The following is a 17860-nucleotide window of genomic DNA, read 5'->3' as shown; positions in this document are numbered from 1 at the left end:
TGTGTTACAGGCCGCGGTGCGAGGCACATTGGAAGCTTTCATTGGTATAAGGTTCATATTTTAGGCGTGTCGTATGACCCCAGCGTGCAATCCACATTCTTTCCGGTTGACATGTAAATACTATTCAAATAGTCCCAGAACAGGTTGAGAAGCCAGAACGCTGATGCACTGATCTAAGGATGTCACGGACTGACGGGCTGCAATAAAACTACCATTTGTACTGGCAGCTGGGAACATCTGCACACCCCTAGACACTGCGTCATCCAGCAGCTGGACCCCGACAGCTCTTGGGCTTTGCTTCTGCTCTGTAATAAATCAGGGTCACTCAGTTTGTGTGTGTGGCAGGGGCTCTCTATTTAACTCCATATTAATGGAGAGGGCTGCGCACCTTACTGTTCAGTCTATCTGAATGCAGGTGCGCCCTGCAGTGTTAGGGGGACATAAGCCCCCATCACTTATTAGTTGGTGGGATAGCCACTTATTGCGTTGTCTCATATGCTTCATGTTTTTTAATAACGCATATTGTGCAATATATGGACTGGATCCATATCTCTGGGACTTGAACTTTAAATTCAGTGTATAGACCCTTGCTGCTAAAACTTGGTTCTGGAATTCCCTTAGAAGAGAGTAGTGATGAGACGACTAATGTGACCATCACTCTATCCCTCCCCATGGCCGCCTTAAAGGGGCTTGTGACTTAACCTCATGTTTTTTTGGTAATGCCTGTAAGTGTAGGGCAGTATGGTAGCTCAGTGGTTAGCCATAGCATCTGTTTAGCAAAGGTGGATGTGAACCTAGCCTTATATGTTACTAAAAATAGAGGTTTTTTTCACAAAGAAAAGTTAGGCCCTATCCCATGGATAAGGCCTAACTTACTGATCAGTGAGGGTCTCAGTCCTGAGACCCCACAAATCGTGAACCCGTGGGGTCCATTGGACCGTCGCTCCTTCAGACTAATGGAGCAGACGGCCGTGCGTGACCGTTCTGCTCCATTAATCTCTATGGAGCTGACGGAAATTGCCAAGCACTGCGCTCGCCGATCTCCGTCACCTCCATAAAGATTAATGGAGAAGAACGGTCATGCGTGGCTCTCTGCTCCATTTATCCGACGGACCCATCATTTTTGCGATATACGGGGTGTCTCGGTGCTGAGACCCCCACTGACCAGCATGTTAGGCCCTATCCACGGGGATAACTTTTCTTCATAAGAAAACCCCTAAAAGTTTCTAACAAGCTAGCTTCCAAGTTTATTAAAGTACAGATTATGGTAGAGGCAGGAGGAATCTACCATCGGATCTACTTCTCATGGGAGAAATAATGGAGGAGCAGGACAAAGCAGAGCACTAAACTAAAACCACAATTATTTCATGGGGAGACTGGTGATTGGTGTTTTTTTTTTCTTTCTTCCCTTAGTAATGTTGAGTAACTTGTTAAAGAAGCCTTTTGGCATAGATTTTCTATTCTGCGGCTCAGCCCATAGCTGTATAAAGAATTCTGCAATCCTCTCCGGAGCTCGCAGATGTGCACTCACCCGGCTGTCTCCATATCTCCCGGTCACTTATATGGATGGTGCTGGGAACAGTGACCAGGTGCCCACTCTAAAGATTGGTAAGATCCCAGCAGGGTCATGTAGATAGCGTGCTGGGAATTGGGTCTGTGTGGTCATGCTGGGAGTTGTAGTGCAGCGAGTCATTGTAGAAGTGAAAAGTTCCGCTTCAGAATCTTCTGTTTACTTAGAATTTAAAAGATTAATTTGCAAATGGAGACATTGTGACCTTAGTGGCTGAACATTTCTGCTCTCAGCTGAGGGTTTGTCACAGTTGTTATCAGTGTAGACTAACATCTGTAAGCTGGATCCAGCAGCCTCCCGCATCTGCCTCCGGTCTTGGAAGGTCTCCATGCAGAGAGGAGATGTCTTGCACATGTTGTGATTGCACTGTCTACACTTTATTCTGGAAATCCTGATATTTCTTTACTATATTGACCGTTCAAGGGTTTATCCATTTTTGTGGTAAGATGTATCCATCCTTTTTGCACTTATTGGCTGGTGGAGTAATATGGTATATTGTATGTTGTATTTTCTTTCTCTGTCCTGTCTAGTGTGTTACACTCCTCTGTTATTCCTCCTAGAAGTTTACAGATATAACAAGTGGACATCACCACTTGAGGTTGTGCCCCTGGTTTTGCCTTTTGCTAGTCATATAGTTCTCTTTATGGCCCTAGTTGGTGGCTTGTGTTTTGTATGTTTCTATAGGACCTTGTACAACAAACCATCATGTAATTACTAGCCGTAGATCATGTGGATGTGTGTGGGCTGCAGTATATTTCCTATGTAAGTAGTGATTGATGGCTCTGTTCTCGCTGATCTGTTCCTATAAAGTAGCAGCTGAGCCGCCTTTGTTAGCGCTAACCTTTTGTGAAGTTTATTTTGGGTAATAATGCTACTGGGCTCGTGCCAGAAGATTATGGAAGACAATCCATCCCGAGAACAAGAGGAGGCTGCCCGCCCGCAGAATGCTGCTATTATATGAGGTGGTTACATGGGCAAACATCACTTTATGTCCTGAATAATTTTACATGGGACTGAAGAACTGGTAAATGGGCCATGTATGATCGCCACAACATGTTAGAATAGGAAACAAACTTTTTGGATCAATGGATCAGTCAAAATATCTATCTACTGTCTCTTTGCATTTAATAGGGTTTGTTCTTTGCCCTTTCCTGTCCGCTTTTGAAAAAAATAAAGTAGCAACAATAACAGAAATAAGTGCAAATCTTAAGGCATAAAAAACCATGCCACAATCAAACCCAGAATAAGCAGAAATTTCAATATATTAAAGCTCTGCCAATTCCTTGCTTAAAACAACCTATGGTTCTTCTGCTGCCTGCAAATAGGACACGATGTACAATCTGCTCAGCTGCTCCTGCTCTATAACATGCTGCCTGCAGATGGGACATTATGTGCAGTCTGCTCGGCTCCCCCTGCTCTATAACATGCTGCCTTCAGATAGGACACCATCTACAATCTGCTATGCTCTTCCTGCTCTATAACATGCTTCCTACAGATGGGACACCATGTGCAGTTTGCTCGGCTCCTCCTGCTCTATAACATTCAAAACTCAAAAATTATAAAACTGCAGCACCTTATCTGTAAAGAAAGCTATATCAACGGTCCTGGATGGATCCAAATATCACCTGTCGAGTTAAAGAAATATACTGTATCGTGTGACCAGAGGTCTATAAGTTCTTAGTCCTTCATTCTTATTCCAGGTTCATATAAGTTCTCATCCCACACATAGGGTCCTAAAGTGCATTTACAGACCAATCCGACCAACAACACTTTAGATGAGAATAAGACACCATTCAGACACGCTCTATATAACATGCTGCCTACAGATAGGGCACCATGTGCAGTCTGCTCTGCTCTTCCTGCTCTATAATGTGCTGCCCGCTGAACTGTAATTCTGGTCCCAACGCCGCAGGAAATGCTAGTCTGCTCAGCCAATCCCTGGCAGAGGTGGGTAATGGCTCCATCCATAAATTGGCTTGGCTGCCCTTGATGCACTTGGGGACCACCTGAAGTTCATCAGGATGATCCCACTTATCATGGGTAAAGCTCAAATCTTTTTGTACTTTTTTTTTTTTTTAATTTAAATTTTAGGTTATTTTGCTTGCAGAGAGTAATGGTGGCTTCAGAAAGTCTTTGTGAATTGTCATTGAGTTGACACACACTTATCAGGCCCGTAGCGATGCAGTGTTTTGTGTCTCTGGTGAAACCTGCTGGAGGCTAATCCCCCTCTGTCATGGTCACTAATGCCTCTTTAATGAGGGTACAAGCGCACGCTGCATCTGCTGTTTGAGTGTTCTTGAAAGTAAATTATTCCATTGACCTTTCATCCCATAACCCTAATGCTGTTCTTGTTTCACTTGCACTGTTGGCCGCTGCGGCTCCCCCTGCTGACCTCTACATAGCGGCACGTATAGAGGCAGCTGCTCCTCCGCCGTCCATATCCTCCTCGTTTAAAGTGAGTCCCTCTTAAGAGGTACAAGCATTTGGATGAAGTGATTTGTTCTTTAGTGAATGATCATCGATGATGAAAGATCACTCAGTTGTGTTGGCGAAACACGTGTCCAGTTTATTAATGGCAAAAAGACTAAAGAATCCAACTCGGAACCTTGTAAAGTTGCACTGTAGTCGCTTTTTATTTCATGATGTCCCTTAACCACCAATTAATGTCCATTCAGACTATATTGTGGTATTCGGTACTCTGCAAGTTCTACAGATCCTTCTCCATGCAACCTGTGACCAGATTTTACACCATTAAGCTACCACCCCCCTCCAGTTGGGTATGAAATGCCCTTTCTAGAATTCACTTCTTTATTTGAAATCTCACTTGTTTTCCTCCAAAGTCATGTGAAAATTAGCCGAGGCGAGTCATCTTTTGCCTGAGATGAGTCAAGTTTAGAGGTTGCAGGGCTAGTGTCATTTCATACTCCCCTTTCTTCTGTTCTATAGTACCTCGAAACATAATGCTGGTTGTCATATTAAACATAAGAATCTTTTGGCTTGTGGTTCTGGGAGCTACAGAACCAGATAAGCAGGCAGTTAAAATTGGATCTTTATCTGCAGCTCAAATTTATAATATCTTTAACTGTCGTATCTCTGGTGTATGTGTTCTGAAAGATGAGCCTTTTCTTTAATGCATCATGTTTCTAGATACTATAGACCAGAAGATGGAACATTTTTGAAGCGGTGCTGCTGTTGCAACTTCTTTACTTGACTCGTCTCCTCTCAGGCAAATATGACTCTGCTCATTTTGACAAAATGAGTCAAGTTTAGAGATTACAAGAGATTAAACTTGAATTGCCCCATCTTCCATTCTGTAGTATCTAGAAACCTGTTGTTGCATTAAAGATCAGATTCTCCTGTTTTTGGAAAGCATACACTGGTTCAAGATATTGAAAATTAAATTTGAGCTGCAGATAAATATTTAATTCCATCCTCCTCCTCCTCTTTTTTTTTTTTACATTTTTTTTTTTCTTTACTGCCTGCATCTCCAAACCACAAGCCTAAATATTCTTGTTTTTTTTATGCCAAAGGCATCAGCAACAGACAATAAGGGTGTATGAAGTGTCTCCCTTCCCCTGCAACCTCTAAACTTGACTCCTCTCAAGCATATGACTCTTTTCTGCTCATGGACACATGGTTTTGGAGGAGATTTTTTTATTATAGGTCAGTGGGTGAGATTTCACTTAATGAGGTAAAATCTGGTGACGGACTAACCATGATCTGGTCTGTGATTCACAGACGTGAGTTGGTGGCCTAATTCTCCAATTCTGGTACAAAAGATGGATATAGATATATTATAAAGAATTTACAGCTTGCTACAGTAATCGTCCTTTAGTAACTTTGCCCCAAAAGTTGTCGCAGATTCATTCTGCTGATGGACTTATTGCAGTACTTGGGGTGGAATCGGCTCCAGTAGAAAAATTTACAGCAATTTTTTTTTTTTTTTTTAAATATTGTTGGATTTTTTTTTTTTTTATAAATTGGAGTGTTCTGACTAGAAATTTCCGCCTGGTTGAGATTTTGGTGATCACCTTGTTGTCTATCCGTGTCTTCTCTGATGGCATAACGTTGTAAATGTGTCTCACTTTTATTGACTCGGGGTAGTGGCGGAGTGCACACTTGACCCTGAGGTGTCGGCCATAAGACCCCCCGTGTCTCAGGTAATTAGTGCGGCCGTGTATCAGACACAATGAGCGTCCTGTCATCCTGCTGTCACCCCCCTGCGCTGCCTCCTCCGCTGTTTATGGTTGACATTAACCTCTGAGAAGGTTGGCATAGCTGCCATTGTTGTGCACTGGTATTGTCGCTCTGACACACTCCTCCTATTCAAGTCTGAGCTGTTTAGGTATGGGCCGGCAGCAGGGATTAAGCGGGGCGCGTGCTAGCTAAGATAACAAGCGCCTGTAAGGTCAAGGTACTGACATGAGAGGCATTTATGTATAGAGGAGCCAGTTGGTGGCACTGGGGCTTGACTCTCAGCTGTCGTATGAGCTGCAGAAATAGTATCATTGCATCTTTAATCTTTCGCTGTAGGGGAGGTATTGGATATAGTTCTGTCTCACTATTGACTTTGGATAAGCATCCCTCGGGGGCATGCCGGACATTTCCTCAAGGATCTGAAGACTTAATTCCTTGATGGTTCAATATGCGTTTTTCCTGTTCTGTTGAAATGTTGTCCAATTTGCAGGCAGCTTGTTATAGAGACCCCCCCCCCCCCCAAAGTATATTGTACATGGTGTCTAATATGCAGGCAGCTTGTTATGGAGCCCCCCCGCAAAGTATATTGTACATGGTGTCTAATATGCAGGCAGCTTGTTATAGAGCCCCCCCCGCAAAGTATATTGTACATGGTGTCTAATATGCAGGCAGCTTGTTATAGAGCCCCCCCCGCAAAGTATATTGTACATGGTGTCTAAAAATTCAGCATGATTTGTCATTTATTCATTGATATCGGCTCTGTTTGGACCTATGCTGTCTTCTGTATTTTAATTGATACAGTTAAGACTGCTCTATAACATGCTGCCTGCAAATAGACGGCTCTGTAGTAATGGCTCAGCTCCTCCTGCTCTAAAACAGGAGGATATAGGATACTGTATAAAGTGTTCTCTCCTCCTGTGGTTCTAGGGCATGCTGCTATGTACTATGGGATACTATTTATACAATCTTCTCAGCTCCTGCTGCTCAGCTACTCCTGCTCTATAACATGCTGCCTGCAAACAGACGGCTCTGTAGTAATGGCTCAGCTCCTCCTGCTCTAAAACAAGAGGATATAGGATACTGTATAAAGTGTTCTCTCCTCCTGTGGTTCTAGGGCATGCTGCTATGTACTATGGGATACTATATATACAATCTTCTCAGCTCCTGCTGCTCAGCTACTCCTGCTCTATAACATGCTGTCTGCTGATAGACCGCTCAGCTCCTCCTCTCTGCAGAAAGCATGGTAGCATGTTATAGAGCAGTACATGTTATAGACACTGTACAATCTACTCGGCCCTCCTGCTCTATAACCTGCTGCCTGCAGATGGGACAGTGTATACAGTCTGTTTAGCTCCTCCGGCTCTATAACATGCTGCCTGCAGATAAGACGTTATGTACAATGTGCTCAGCTCTCCCTGCTCTATAACATGCTGTCTGCTGATGGTAAACTATGTACACTTTGCTCAGCTCCTCCTCTCTGCAGAAAACATGATAGCATGCTATAGAGCTGGACACTGTACAATCTGCTCAGCTCTCCCTGCTCTATAACATGCTTCCCATAGGTCACTGTGTAGAATCTGCTTAGCTCTTCCCTGGGTGACCTGCTAATCATGTATTCTCTTATGAGTAAATTATGAAGCCAGACCTAAATGTAATGTACGTATAAAGGTGTCGTTGTGTACATTACATTATGTACATTATGTGGTTCTGGAGCACTAGCAGCGGGTAGATTGTGCATTGGTATATGCCAGGTCTGCAGGCTGGCACACAGGCAGAGCTCTGCTGTACAGTAGCTGTGTGTGCCAACACTGTGCCGGCGCTAATGACCCTGCATGACGGACGCTTACACACTAATTTATTGTCTGAGATTCTTCTGAAGGAGCCGGTTACTTCTGATAATAAGCAAATAAAAGCCTTGTCCCATTATTCCCGTTCCCTCACACATTACCACAAATCTTTCTCCAGCCTTTTCATGTTCTGGGTGAAGAGACGTTTGTAAATCGTGAGCGTTTTTCTCTAATTTCAGTCTTCGCCTCTTCTTGAATTATTTCTTTATTTCTAAGTTCATTAATCTGCTTTCATGTGGTGCGGGAGGGATTGGTTGTCTGAATAGTCTTTATTGACAGTAATCTGATTAATTCAATACTGGAAAGCAGATCCTCCACTTTCTTTCTTTCTTCCTTTTTTTTTTTTTTTTTTTTTTAACCCTTTCTAGACTGCCATATTGGTATTATTCAGCGACACTTAAAACAGCAATATTTTCTGATCTGTGGCACCTAGAAACTGTGTTCTGGTGGAATCTTAAAGAGGTGTGTATCTCTCCTTTAGAGCGTAGTCATACTGTTGTGGGTTTTTTGTTTTCCTCCATACCATCGATTTTTAACTGAAGCCATTTTAGGATTATGAACACATACAGATTTGGTTTTTCACTTTCTGGTTTATTTATTTTTTTTAATTATTATCATTATTATATCTTTTTTTTTTTTCCCCACTGATGCTTTACTGAACCATTCTTTTCAATGGGCTTTTTCATACTTCAGTACAGATGAAATCTGGCTACGACTAAGGGCATTTTTTTTCGCCCGAAACGAGTCAGTTTTCCTTTCCATGGACGTCCTATGATGTTTTTATCTTGTCATTTTTTTTCTAAATAAAGTGGATTTTTACTTGAACTTTTGCTTTTCGTTGGAAGCTGGACTACACCTTTTTCTTTTGCTGTTGCTCACTGGTTCCCCAACCCAGGTGTCCGTGCAGCCACGAATCGCTATCTGCATTGAACCCATAGGTGAGCTGAAAAACTTCCTTTTTTCTTTTTCTAGATGTTTTTTTTCCCCCTGAAATGTTGGCAGGGCAAAAAGTAGAATAGAAACACATCCATGTTTTTCACATAGGTGGATGTGCAAAAACTGATCTGATACAATACGGACTGAACATGGTCATCACACACCCATATTTTTGCCCTTTTAGGGATGTTCCAGTAAAGTGCAGAAAAGGTGCTATAGGTTTTCCTGTTCTGCTTTTGTACTTCGGTTCCATTGACTTGAAATGGCCACACATGATATTTCTGAAGAAGCGGCAATCATGGGATGGACTCATTTCCATTACACCTGCATTGGACTGTAGTGTCGGTGTATTAGTACTGAGCAAAACCTGTGCTGTTAATGGGTTAAACTCCTAGAAAATTGACCTCACAACTGTGTTTGGCTGCGTCTATGCAATCTTCAGCGCTGTGTGTATGTATGGCTAGTCTGTCCTTGTATGTAATCTTGTTTCATGCGTGGTCAAGTATATACGTGTGTGAACATAGTTTCCAAATGAGTTTTGTAATGAATGAGTTTGGCTGATTGAGTTTTACAACTGAGTGAGACAGCTGCTGACCCTGTATTTTTAGTATGGGGGTATGTTAACACCCCTGGTATTGAGAATTACAATGTATATAACAGAACATGGTTCACACCTATTAATATCTTTCTTATACCTTCTGTTTCCTTGCAGCAAACATTGGCCTGTTCCATCTTAACAGCACTTCTTATAGAATTCTCAAGCTCCAGCAAAACCAGCAACATCGGCCTCAGTATGGAATTCCATGGGAACTGCAAAAGAATATTTCAGGTGAGTCCATGTACAACCGTTACAGAAATGTTCTTGAATTTTAATAGGTTTTTCCAAGGTATTGAAAATCACGTCCTCACGACCTAGCAGAAATGTTTAGCCCATTCCTGAAATAACATTTTTGAAACCAGTAAAAATTTTGTTTTCTGAAGTGGTTATTTATATGCTGAGACTACAATTCCATGAAGCCTTGCACAGCAGAAGGCTGTGTGTAGTGTGCTCCCCCCCCCTCAGCTTGGGCAAATGTACCAGCAGGGGCTATTCTTTCTCCCTCATCCTGGTATAGCACATACTGCAACAAATAAAAACCATCAAAAATTCAGCTTTCTTTATGCAGACCAACAGATTACATAGAGGAAATATCCAGCATGATAAACCAGTACTGTAACACTGTTAATCTTATGTTTGTTATACATGGCCTCCTTCCTTCTAAAATCAACTTTTAACATCATGAGCCAGATGTGCTCTGAGGGCTGTTACCAGAGCCCCTACTTGCTGTAGCATCACAGGCTGTTACACTATGCAGGGGGTCTTCCCACTGTGGGCTGGGACTTCCTCTGCTGCAATAAGGTTACATAACGCTGGGAGAGGGGGATGTTCTGGGGGAGCAGAGTGGAGGGTAAGACAGTGTAACAGCCAGTGAATCTGCTCAGTAACACTTCTTACCTGTTGGTGTAATTTTAAAAGTTGATATCTGAAGGAGGGAGGTAATGGAGTATCATACTTTATTTTGATGGCAGATTTTCAATAATAATACAGGTTTCACCTCACAGAAAAGCATATCCTTGCCGTCAACATGTTATCGAGCATGAACGCTCTTACTCAGTTAAGGTCATGTTAGCTGCTGTTCAGCTTCATTGCATTATAGTGATGCACAGCCTGGGAAGTAGATTATGTCCGCTTTCCATGTCATCGCCCGTTTAAAATAAAAGGGGGCTCCAAAGTCATGTGCTAATAAGCTTAGAGGAGTTTCTTGTTGCTTGAGATGAGTCATGTTAAATGACTGGAAGAGGAGCTTCACTTTAGACCTCCCGATCTTGTTCTCTAATGAAACTAGAAACTGGTTTCTAGATGCTTTATTAAAGGAAATCTACCATTTGTTTTCATGCATTATGACGCAGACATACCTTGAGAATGCTGTAGCTACAAAGATGCAGAAACAGATAATGTTTAATCCCTGAACTGAGTGGTTTTACTGAAAAAACAATTATAAAATTATGATAAATAGGTTCTATAGCTCCTGTGGCTGCTCCAGAGCTGCTCCTCTTACCCTAATTATGCACTGCTCTAGAGAATGATGTAATCACTGTGGTCCCTGACAGGCAGAAGTAATCAATCGCTGCACCATCCCCCAGCTGCTGTGTATGAGCCATCCAGTTCAGGTTGATTAGTCATGTCTCGACAGTTCAGGAAGCTCCATGTAATGTATTTATGTACTGCAGCCAGTCTGTATCCAGCTTTCCCAAGGTCCTGAATTTCTTAATTGTTTTTTGAGCAAAACCACTTGGATCAGGGATTTAACAAGATATGTTTCTGCATCATTGTAACTACATCATTCTCAAGGTATGTTTGGTTTGGAAGACAGGATTCTTACATTTTTGTATTTTTAATGATACTAAAGACTATATCGTTAGTATAGTATATATAATTAGAATATGATGTTGTTGCAATAATAAAAATATAAATCGGAAGATGAATGGGGAATTTCTTGCCAGGTTAAGAAATCTGTATCCATTGTAGGATAACAACTTCCACATTTTAACATTTCCCTGCTGAAAACTCCCCCCCCCCCCCCCCCCCCTTTTTTCTTTAAATTCTCTATTCTTTTTCTTTCCTGTATGTCAAAAGTTGGTTCTAGTGCCCAGTTTAGAGGAATATGAAGTGACTCTCTTCTCCAGGCTCTAAATTTGACTTCTCTAAGGCGAAAAGTGACTCTTTCACATTTGCATATGACTTTTGGAGGGTTTTTTTTTTCGGGGGAGATTTGACATGCAGGCACTTGATAGTGCTGATAGTATAGAGCAGTGATAGGGAACCTTTTAGAGCCTCAGTGCCCAAACTTCAACCAAAGGCACTTATTTATTGCAAAGTGCCAGCGCAGCAATGTATTTCTCTTTGTTCATTGACAACTTTCAATCGTTCAGCCTCCCAAGGACACCAACCCAGTTGAAAGGAGGAGGGCAAATTCATCTATCGTTGTAGGAAGATTCTGCAGGCAGATTCTTTGAGTCCTGTCTGGTGAACTTCATTCTGGGGTGATGGCCTGGGTGCCCACAGAAAGGGCTCAGAGTGCCGCCTCTGGCACCCATGCCATAGGTTCGCCACCCCTGGTATAATGGTATAAAAGCGGGTGACAGTCCCTTCAAAGGAAATCTATCATCAAAATCCATCCTAAGGGCAGCACGGTGGCTTAGTGGGTAGCATTACATCCTTGCAGCGCTGGGGACCTGGGTTCAAGTCCCAGGGTCAACGTCTGCAAAGAGCTTGTATGTTCTCTCTGTGTTTGCGAGGGTTTCCTCCCACACTCCAAAACATACTGGTAGGTTGATTAGATTGTGAGCCCCATTGGGAACCGGGACCGATTTTGGCAAGTTCTGTGCAGCGCTGCGTAATCTGTGTGCGCTATAGAAATAAAGAAATCATTCATTTATTATTTATAATGATTAACCATGTGGTGTCCAGACACCATGACTAAAGTAATATTCTTATATTAGTTATCCATGGGCTCCTTCGTTCTAAAACCAACTTTTATAATTATGCTAATGAGCCCCAAGGGCTCTGGGAGCGGTATCAGAGCTCCTCCGTTCTGTAGCTTCAGAGGCTGTTAGTCCGAGGCGAAAAGTGCTCCTTGCACCCTGTGAGATTATAGCAAGCTATGGTAGTGTGGTGGGGGGGGGGGGATGTTGACCCTATGACAGCCTGTAAAGCTGCAGCACAGAGATGCTCTGGTAACGCCCCAGTAGCACTTCAAACTTTTGATTTTAGATTTTTAGAAGGAAGGAGGCCAGGTATAATACATATAAGATTACCACAGTCCTGGTGCCTGGATCTATGAGTAAGTGTCCCTGGTATATCATGATGGGTTTTGATGGTAAATTTCCTTTGAGGCTGATTGTGTATGTATCTGAATTCTAAGAAATATATGTATTTAAACTTTCTTTTTACACAACACATGATATCTGATCATGAAGCTATTTTCTCTGATAAGCTACTACCATGTAACACACCAGCCTAACACAATCTGTAACAATAACTGCCCTAAAATAACTTTGGATGTAGTCCAAAGCAAGCAATCCAATTTTTGTTTTCCCTCCCTCCTGCTTGCAGATGGCCCCTTGTCTCATATTTTGCTCTGCGCTTGATGTGCTTAACACCATAAAACTGTCTTTGTAGAACAAGGAGCTTTATGTCTGGAGGAAATGCAAAAAATGGCAGTGATATTAAAGGGTCACAGACGAGCCAACCCGGAGAGGTGGGGGATCCTAGATCCTGCCCTACTACCAGTGTAGTAACAGGCTACTCATACATTGCCCCCATCGATATTACACAAATATATATATATTTTTTTAGTTTTGATGCAACTCTTTGACTGCTTAGGCTGCATTCACATGCTATATGAACGCCGTACCATATATGGCGGGCATACATCGGCGCCGGGGAAAGGAGAGCACTGCTCACCCCCACCCCTCTCCATAGCTTAACATATAGCCCGGCACCATATTCCGTTGAAGGATTGGACATGTCCTATCTTTGTACGGGCTACGGAACGGTACGGTGCCGCACGTGTGCTGCGCGTACCCGTTCCCGTACGGCGCCCTGAGGCCATAGCGATGTATGGGGGACGTACATACATATGTAGCTTAAGTAGATTCCTGCTGACTTAAATATCACACCAGCTGTGGGTAGAAGAAAGGACGTATATAGCCATATGGTAGTCATTAAGGGTTAAACAACCCTGAAAGCCTATTTACACATGTCCAGAACCCTGGCACCTAGAAATACAATTCTGGAGTCGTATTAAACGGGAATATCTGCAATATGATATCTGGTTAAGGATGTGTTTTGGATTTTTTTTTTTTTATATAACCAGAGAAATCTACTGTTTTGTGGTAAAAAAAAAATGTGTGTGTATATATATATATTTTACATTTACACACACACGTCTGGAGTGTTAGTACCTTTCTATGTACTACTACTGGTAAAAAAGAAATTAGGTTTTTATATACAGTTTTCTATTTCCGAGATGTAACTTTCAAGAGTGGTTATCTCCAGTTCTGTGGAGCATCTATACATAATCCTTATATCATATTAAAGAGTAGTTTCTCATGTTTAATATGGCACCAGAATTGTGTGTATGCTAATGAGTCTGAAGGCCTCTGGGGGATGTTTTGGCAGAGCCCCTTCATGCTGCAGATTCTACATTAAACCTGTTCTAGAGTTGACTTTTAGCATCAAAGGTGCCAGACGTTCTTGCATTGTACGTGATTTGTGTATTGCTCCCAAACTGGGTTTTGGCTCAAAATAACTGGTGCCAAAGAACTGATGACCTAACAGAGGTTTGAACCTACCCTTTAATAAAGTATCATTCCCTAAATGTATTAAAATAAATCCTTGTTAAAATTTTTTTAAAAAACTTACTGTTTTTTATATAGGATAATGAACTACTTGGATATTACTGGAAAAAAAGTTTTCTAAACTTTAAATATAGTTTAATAAACCGCTTACAAGCATTGTGGCTTGTATTTTTCTTAAAAAAAAAAAAAAAAAGTAAAAGAAAAACGTAAAATAAGCCCTGTATGGAAAGGTGAAAAGAAAATTTTAAAAACCTAAGACAATCAAAAAATACTTGGTAAAACTTTGTATTTAGCAGCTATGGGTTTCCCTGGTATACAGCCTTATCCCTACTTCTCCTGGTAGTTGGAAAATAAATTCTTTCTAAGGAAGAGTTCTGGTTCTAGAAGATGTTGATGACAGAATGACACTGGATCACTTTTATAAAGAGTGCCCCACAGTTCCCCGGAGAGGCTCCCTTCCCATCATCCTTTGCAGTGATTGGGTTGGCAGTGTTGCGGTTGCTCTCAGTGTAACGCTTGTTCTTCTCCTTTTAGGAAGAGGATTTACGGCGAATCTTCATGTTAACAATAGAGGTTCTACAAGAGTTCAGCAGACGGGAGAACCTCAACGCTCAGATGTCTTCAGTTTTCCAGCGCTACCTTGCACTAGCCAACCAAGTTTTAAGCTGGAACTTTCTACCGCCAAATTATATCCTTTTACTGAAATGGCTTTGTCAGTGGTAGATGCAAATTCTAAAATATTTTGTGTTTATTCTATATGTGGGACTGTAATGTGCTGCTTTGTAAGTTGTGTAATTTTTTCACAATTCTATTTCTTTTTGTTGCGTCCCAAATTCGTGTTCACAAAATGGGTAGTTTTTTTTTTTTTTTTTTTTTTTATTAATAATAATGATGGGACCTTATGATCAGATTTGTAGGATCTAAAAAGCAGAATGGGGGGTCAATATGTAGAGGGTAAGCCTTGATAATCAACCTCTAAAGTCACAAGAGATGAGTGAGGCGATACGTAACGGAGCAGATTTGTGTAATCGATACAGGAAGGAATGAGGACCTGTGTCATTGTTCCGGCAGAGGCGTTATAAGACCCCCTTATTTGTTCCCGGGATCTAGCCGCTTGCTCTGATGTTGCGTGTTTATAAGAGCAGTGACTTTCATACCTCCTGTATAAATAAGCCTGGGTATTGTATTACCTTTGTCTCTCCAAAGCTCTTATGATATTATTGTGTTTCAACATCCTTTGGAGTCCTTTGGCAGACCTCATTGTTGTCGAGCAAAGTACAATGCACTATAGGAATTTTGCAGCCAGCAGATCGCTCCTTATAAAGTGAAGATTGGTCCATGTACATTAGCCGGGGTATTGTTACTGAAGAAGCGTCAGTCATTACTACAGAGCTTCTCACCCACCACCACCTGCCCGAGAGCCTCACCAGCGCTCAGGAGACACATAGGACAATAGACCTGTCAAGTGGGTAACCAGTAGTGTGGACTGAATTTTAAAAAAAACTATTTAAATTAATTATAATTTATGTAAATATTTATTTAATTTTTTCCTCTTGCAAAGTGTTTTTTTTCTAGATTCTGTAAGTAAAATTTGCATAGGATTTCCTATTCGGATTCTCCCCGCATTCCCTCTGTCTTTGCATATATTTGTATAGAAGTTGACGTCGGACCTCATTCACACGCAATCTCCCCATACTAATACGTTTGAAACCTACAATATTAGGAAATAAAGTACATTCTGACAGATTCTACACGCGTTTTCAAGAATACATTCATAGCATGTTTGAAGACAATTGCTAAATTTTTTTTTCTTTCCATTTTTTAAATTCTGAATACCCGTGTAATTTATTTAGTGACCCTATAGTCTACCGGTCCATTAGGAGTTGGGTAATATAAGAATGTAACACCCGAATAACCAACATTATCTTAACATTAGCTTATCTGATATAGGTTAATACTAAAAAAAAACCGAATAAATGGAAAATTTATCTAGTATGTATCCTCATCGTGTGGGATTTTAGGCAATAGCTTTTTGCCCCTCCATCACTGCTGAAGGTTACCTGCAGGTTTTTTTTTTAGGTCACTATTATGGCAGCAACACTGGGTCTACCTGTGATTCTACTAAAGCAAACCCGGAATAGTTTTGTGTTCACACCTGTACATGTCCCCTTCTTATTGTTGTGGTAATCCTGTAAGAAGCTCAATATATTCTATAGAAGTAGAAGAATAAAAAAAACTGAGAATTTCCAGCAAATAGAATTTTATATTGTTACAATAAAGCAAAACATAAATTTTTAATCCAAATTGAATAAATCACTAGGTGATTTGTGTATTGCTCCCAAACTGGTTTTGGCTCAAAATAACTGGTGCCAAAGAACTGATGACCTAACAGAGGTGTGAACCTACCCTTAATAAAGTATCATTCCCTAAATGTATCAAAATAAATCATTGTTAATTTTTTTTTTAAACTTTGATAAACTTTAGATAACTTTTATGTTTTATGTCCTCTTTACATACTATATACAGCTAATAAACTAATAAAGTTTTATCTGCTTCTCTGAAGATTATCCAGTGACCATAATTAATATCTCTGTATAGAGCTGAATTAACAAGTGACATTTTCTCTAGTTATGGAAAGAGTTGGTCTTTAGCCTCTTCCTCTTCTCCTCCATCTGCTGTGTACTGACCTGAGAAGACTTTAGGAAGCTTTTCAATATTTTATAAGGCTTTATTATTTATTAAAAGCTTTTTTTTATCCTCCAACAGTGAGCAAAGTTCACTATTTTCACTTCTGTGGGGGGGGGGGAACAAGTTGTAAGGGTGATTCCATGCGTGGCGTTTTTGGCCGTTTTTTAAGCACGCGTTTTCAGTCCGTTTAAAACCTGCATTAGTTTTTGACAGTGTGCCATGCATTTGGCTGCTTATCTTAATGAACGGGATTAAAGAAGCCAAACGCATGGTAAACAGTAAAAAAAATTGATGCGTTTTAAAAACTGTCTGAAAATCCATGCTTAAAAAAAGGACCAAAAACGCCATGTGTGGCATCGCCCTAAGGCTTTAATGGCCAAATCAGGAAGCCGGTAATGATCTTGGGATTACGATCTATGCCGTGGCTTAGTTTCCTGGACTGACCATAGACTCGACATCGTGTGACTGGGGCTCACAAGACTTTTCTATCACTACAATGCAACAAGATCAGTTCTTTCGAGCTGCAGTTGTTTGACTATCTGCAAAACATGTGGGAAATTGACAAGATTTGCCAGGGTTGTGGGATGATTTGGGCAGGGAAGAACGGCTACTGGCTGTGTCTCTGGTCTCTGTGCAGAAATGTCTGGGCTGGTTTTTATAGCTGCAATTTCTTCCACAGATGCTTGTAGCTGTTGTTGGCTTGATTTTTGGCTACCCATCAGTTTTAATGGACCTATACTAGTTCATTATAATTGGCCTGATAAATATGTAAGAATTGGAATACAGGGGGTTTCTGATTTACAGACGACCCCTAATTACAGACGGACCTCTCTACCCACTGTGACCTCTGGTGAAGCTCTCTGGATACATTACTTTAGTCCCAGGCTGCACTGATCAGATGTAAGGTGTCTGTAATAAGCTTTTTTTGCTAATCCTTGTTAAAATGACAGCACAAAAATTAGAAAATTCAATTGTCACTGGGTTTAAATTATTATTATTTTTTGGTCTGGAGTTTTCCATTATTAAATATACAGTTTCGACTTGCATACAAATTCAATTTATGAACTGACCTAAAGAACTTGACTTGTACGTAACCCGGGGGCTGCCTGTATATTCTGTACAAAAACTTTTGCATCTGATTGTTAAGGGTCTCTCCACTGGGATTTTCAATAATCACAGAGCTGCACACAACCACGGTTAGTCTGGAAAATGGACCGTG

General features: G+C 41.1%; 1 protein-coding gene across 1 annotated transcript in view; it reads left to right on the top strand.

The window, feature by feature from the left end:
* Positions 1-17860, top strand: part of XPO4 (exportin 4) — a 67430-nt gene that overhangs the window by 18434 nt on the left and 31136 nt on the right. Inside the window, exons 5-6 of the mRNA XM_072134281.1 lie at positions 9263-9379; positions 14488-14641. Of these exons, the coding sequence (XP_071990382.1) occupies positions 9263-9379; positions 14488-14641 (271 nt within the window). The remainder of the gene's footprint in view (positions 1-9262; positions 9380-14487; positions 14642-17860) is intronic.

This window comes from Engystomops pustulosus, chromosome 2 (genome assembly GCF_040894005.1).
Source record: "Engystomops pustulosus chromosome 2, aEngPut4.maternal, whole genome shotgun sequence".
NCBI lineage: Eukaryota > Metazoa > Chordata > Amphibia > Anura > Leptodactylidae > Engystomops > Engystomops pustulosus.
This window is presented reverse-complemented; position numbering and strand designations above follow the sequence as displayed.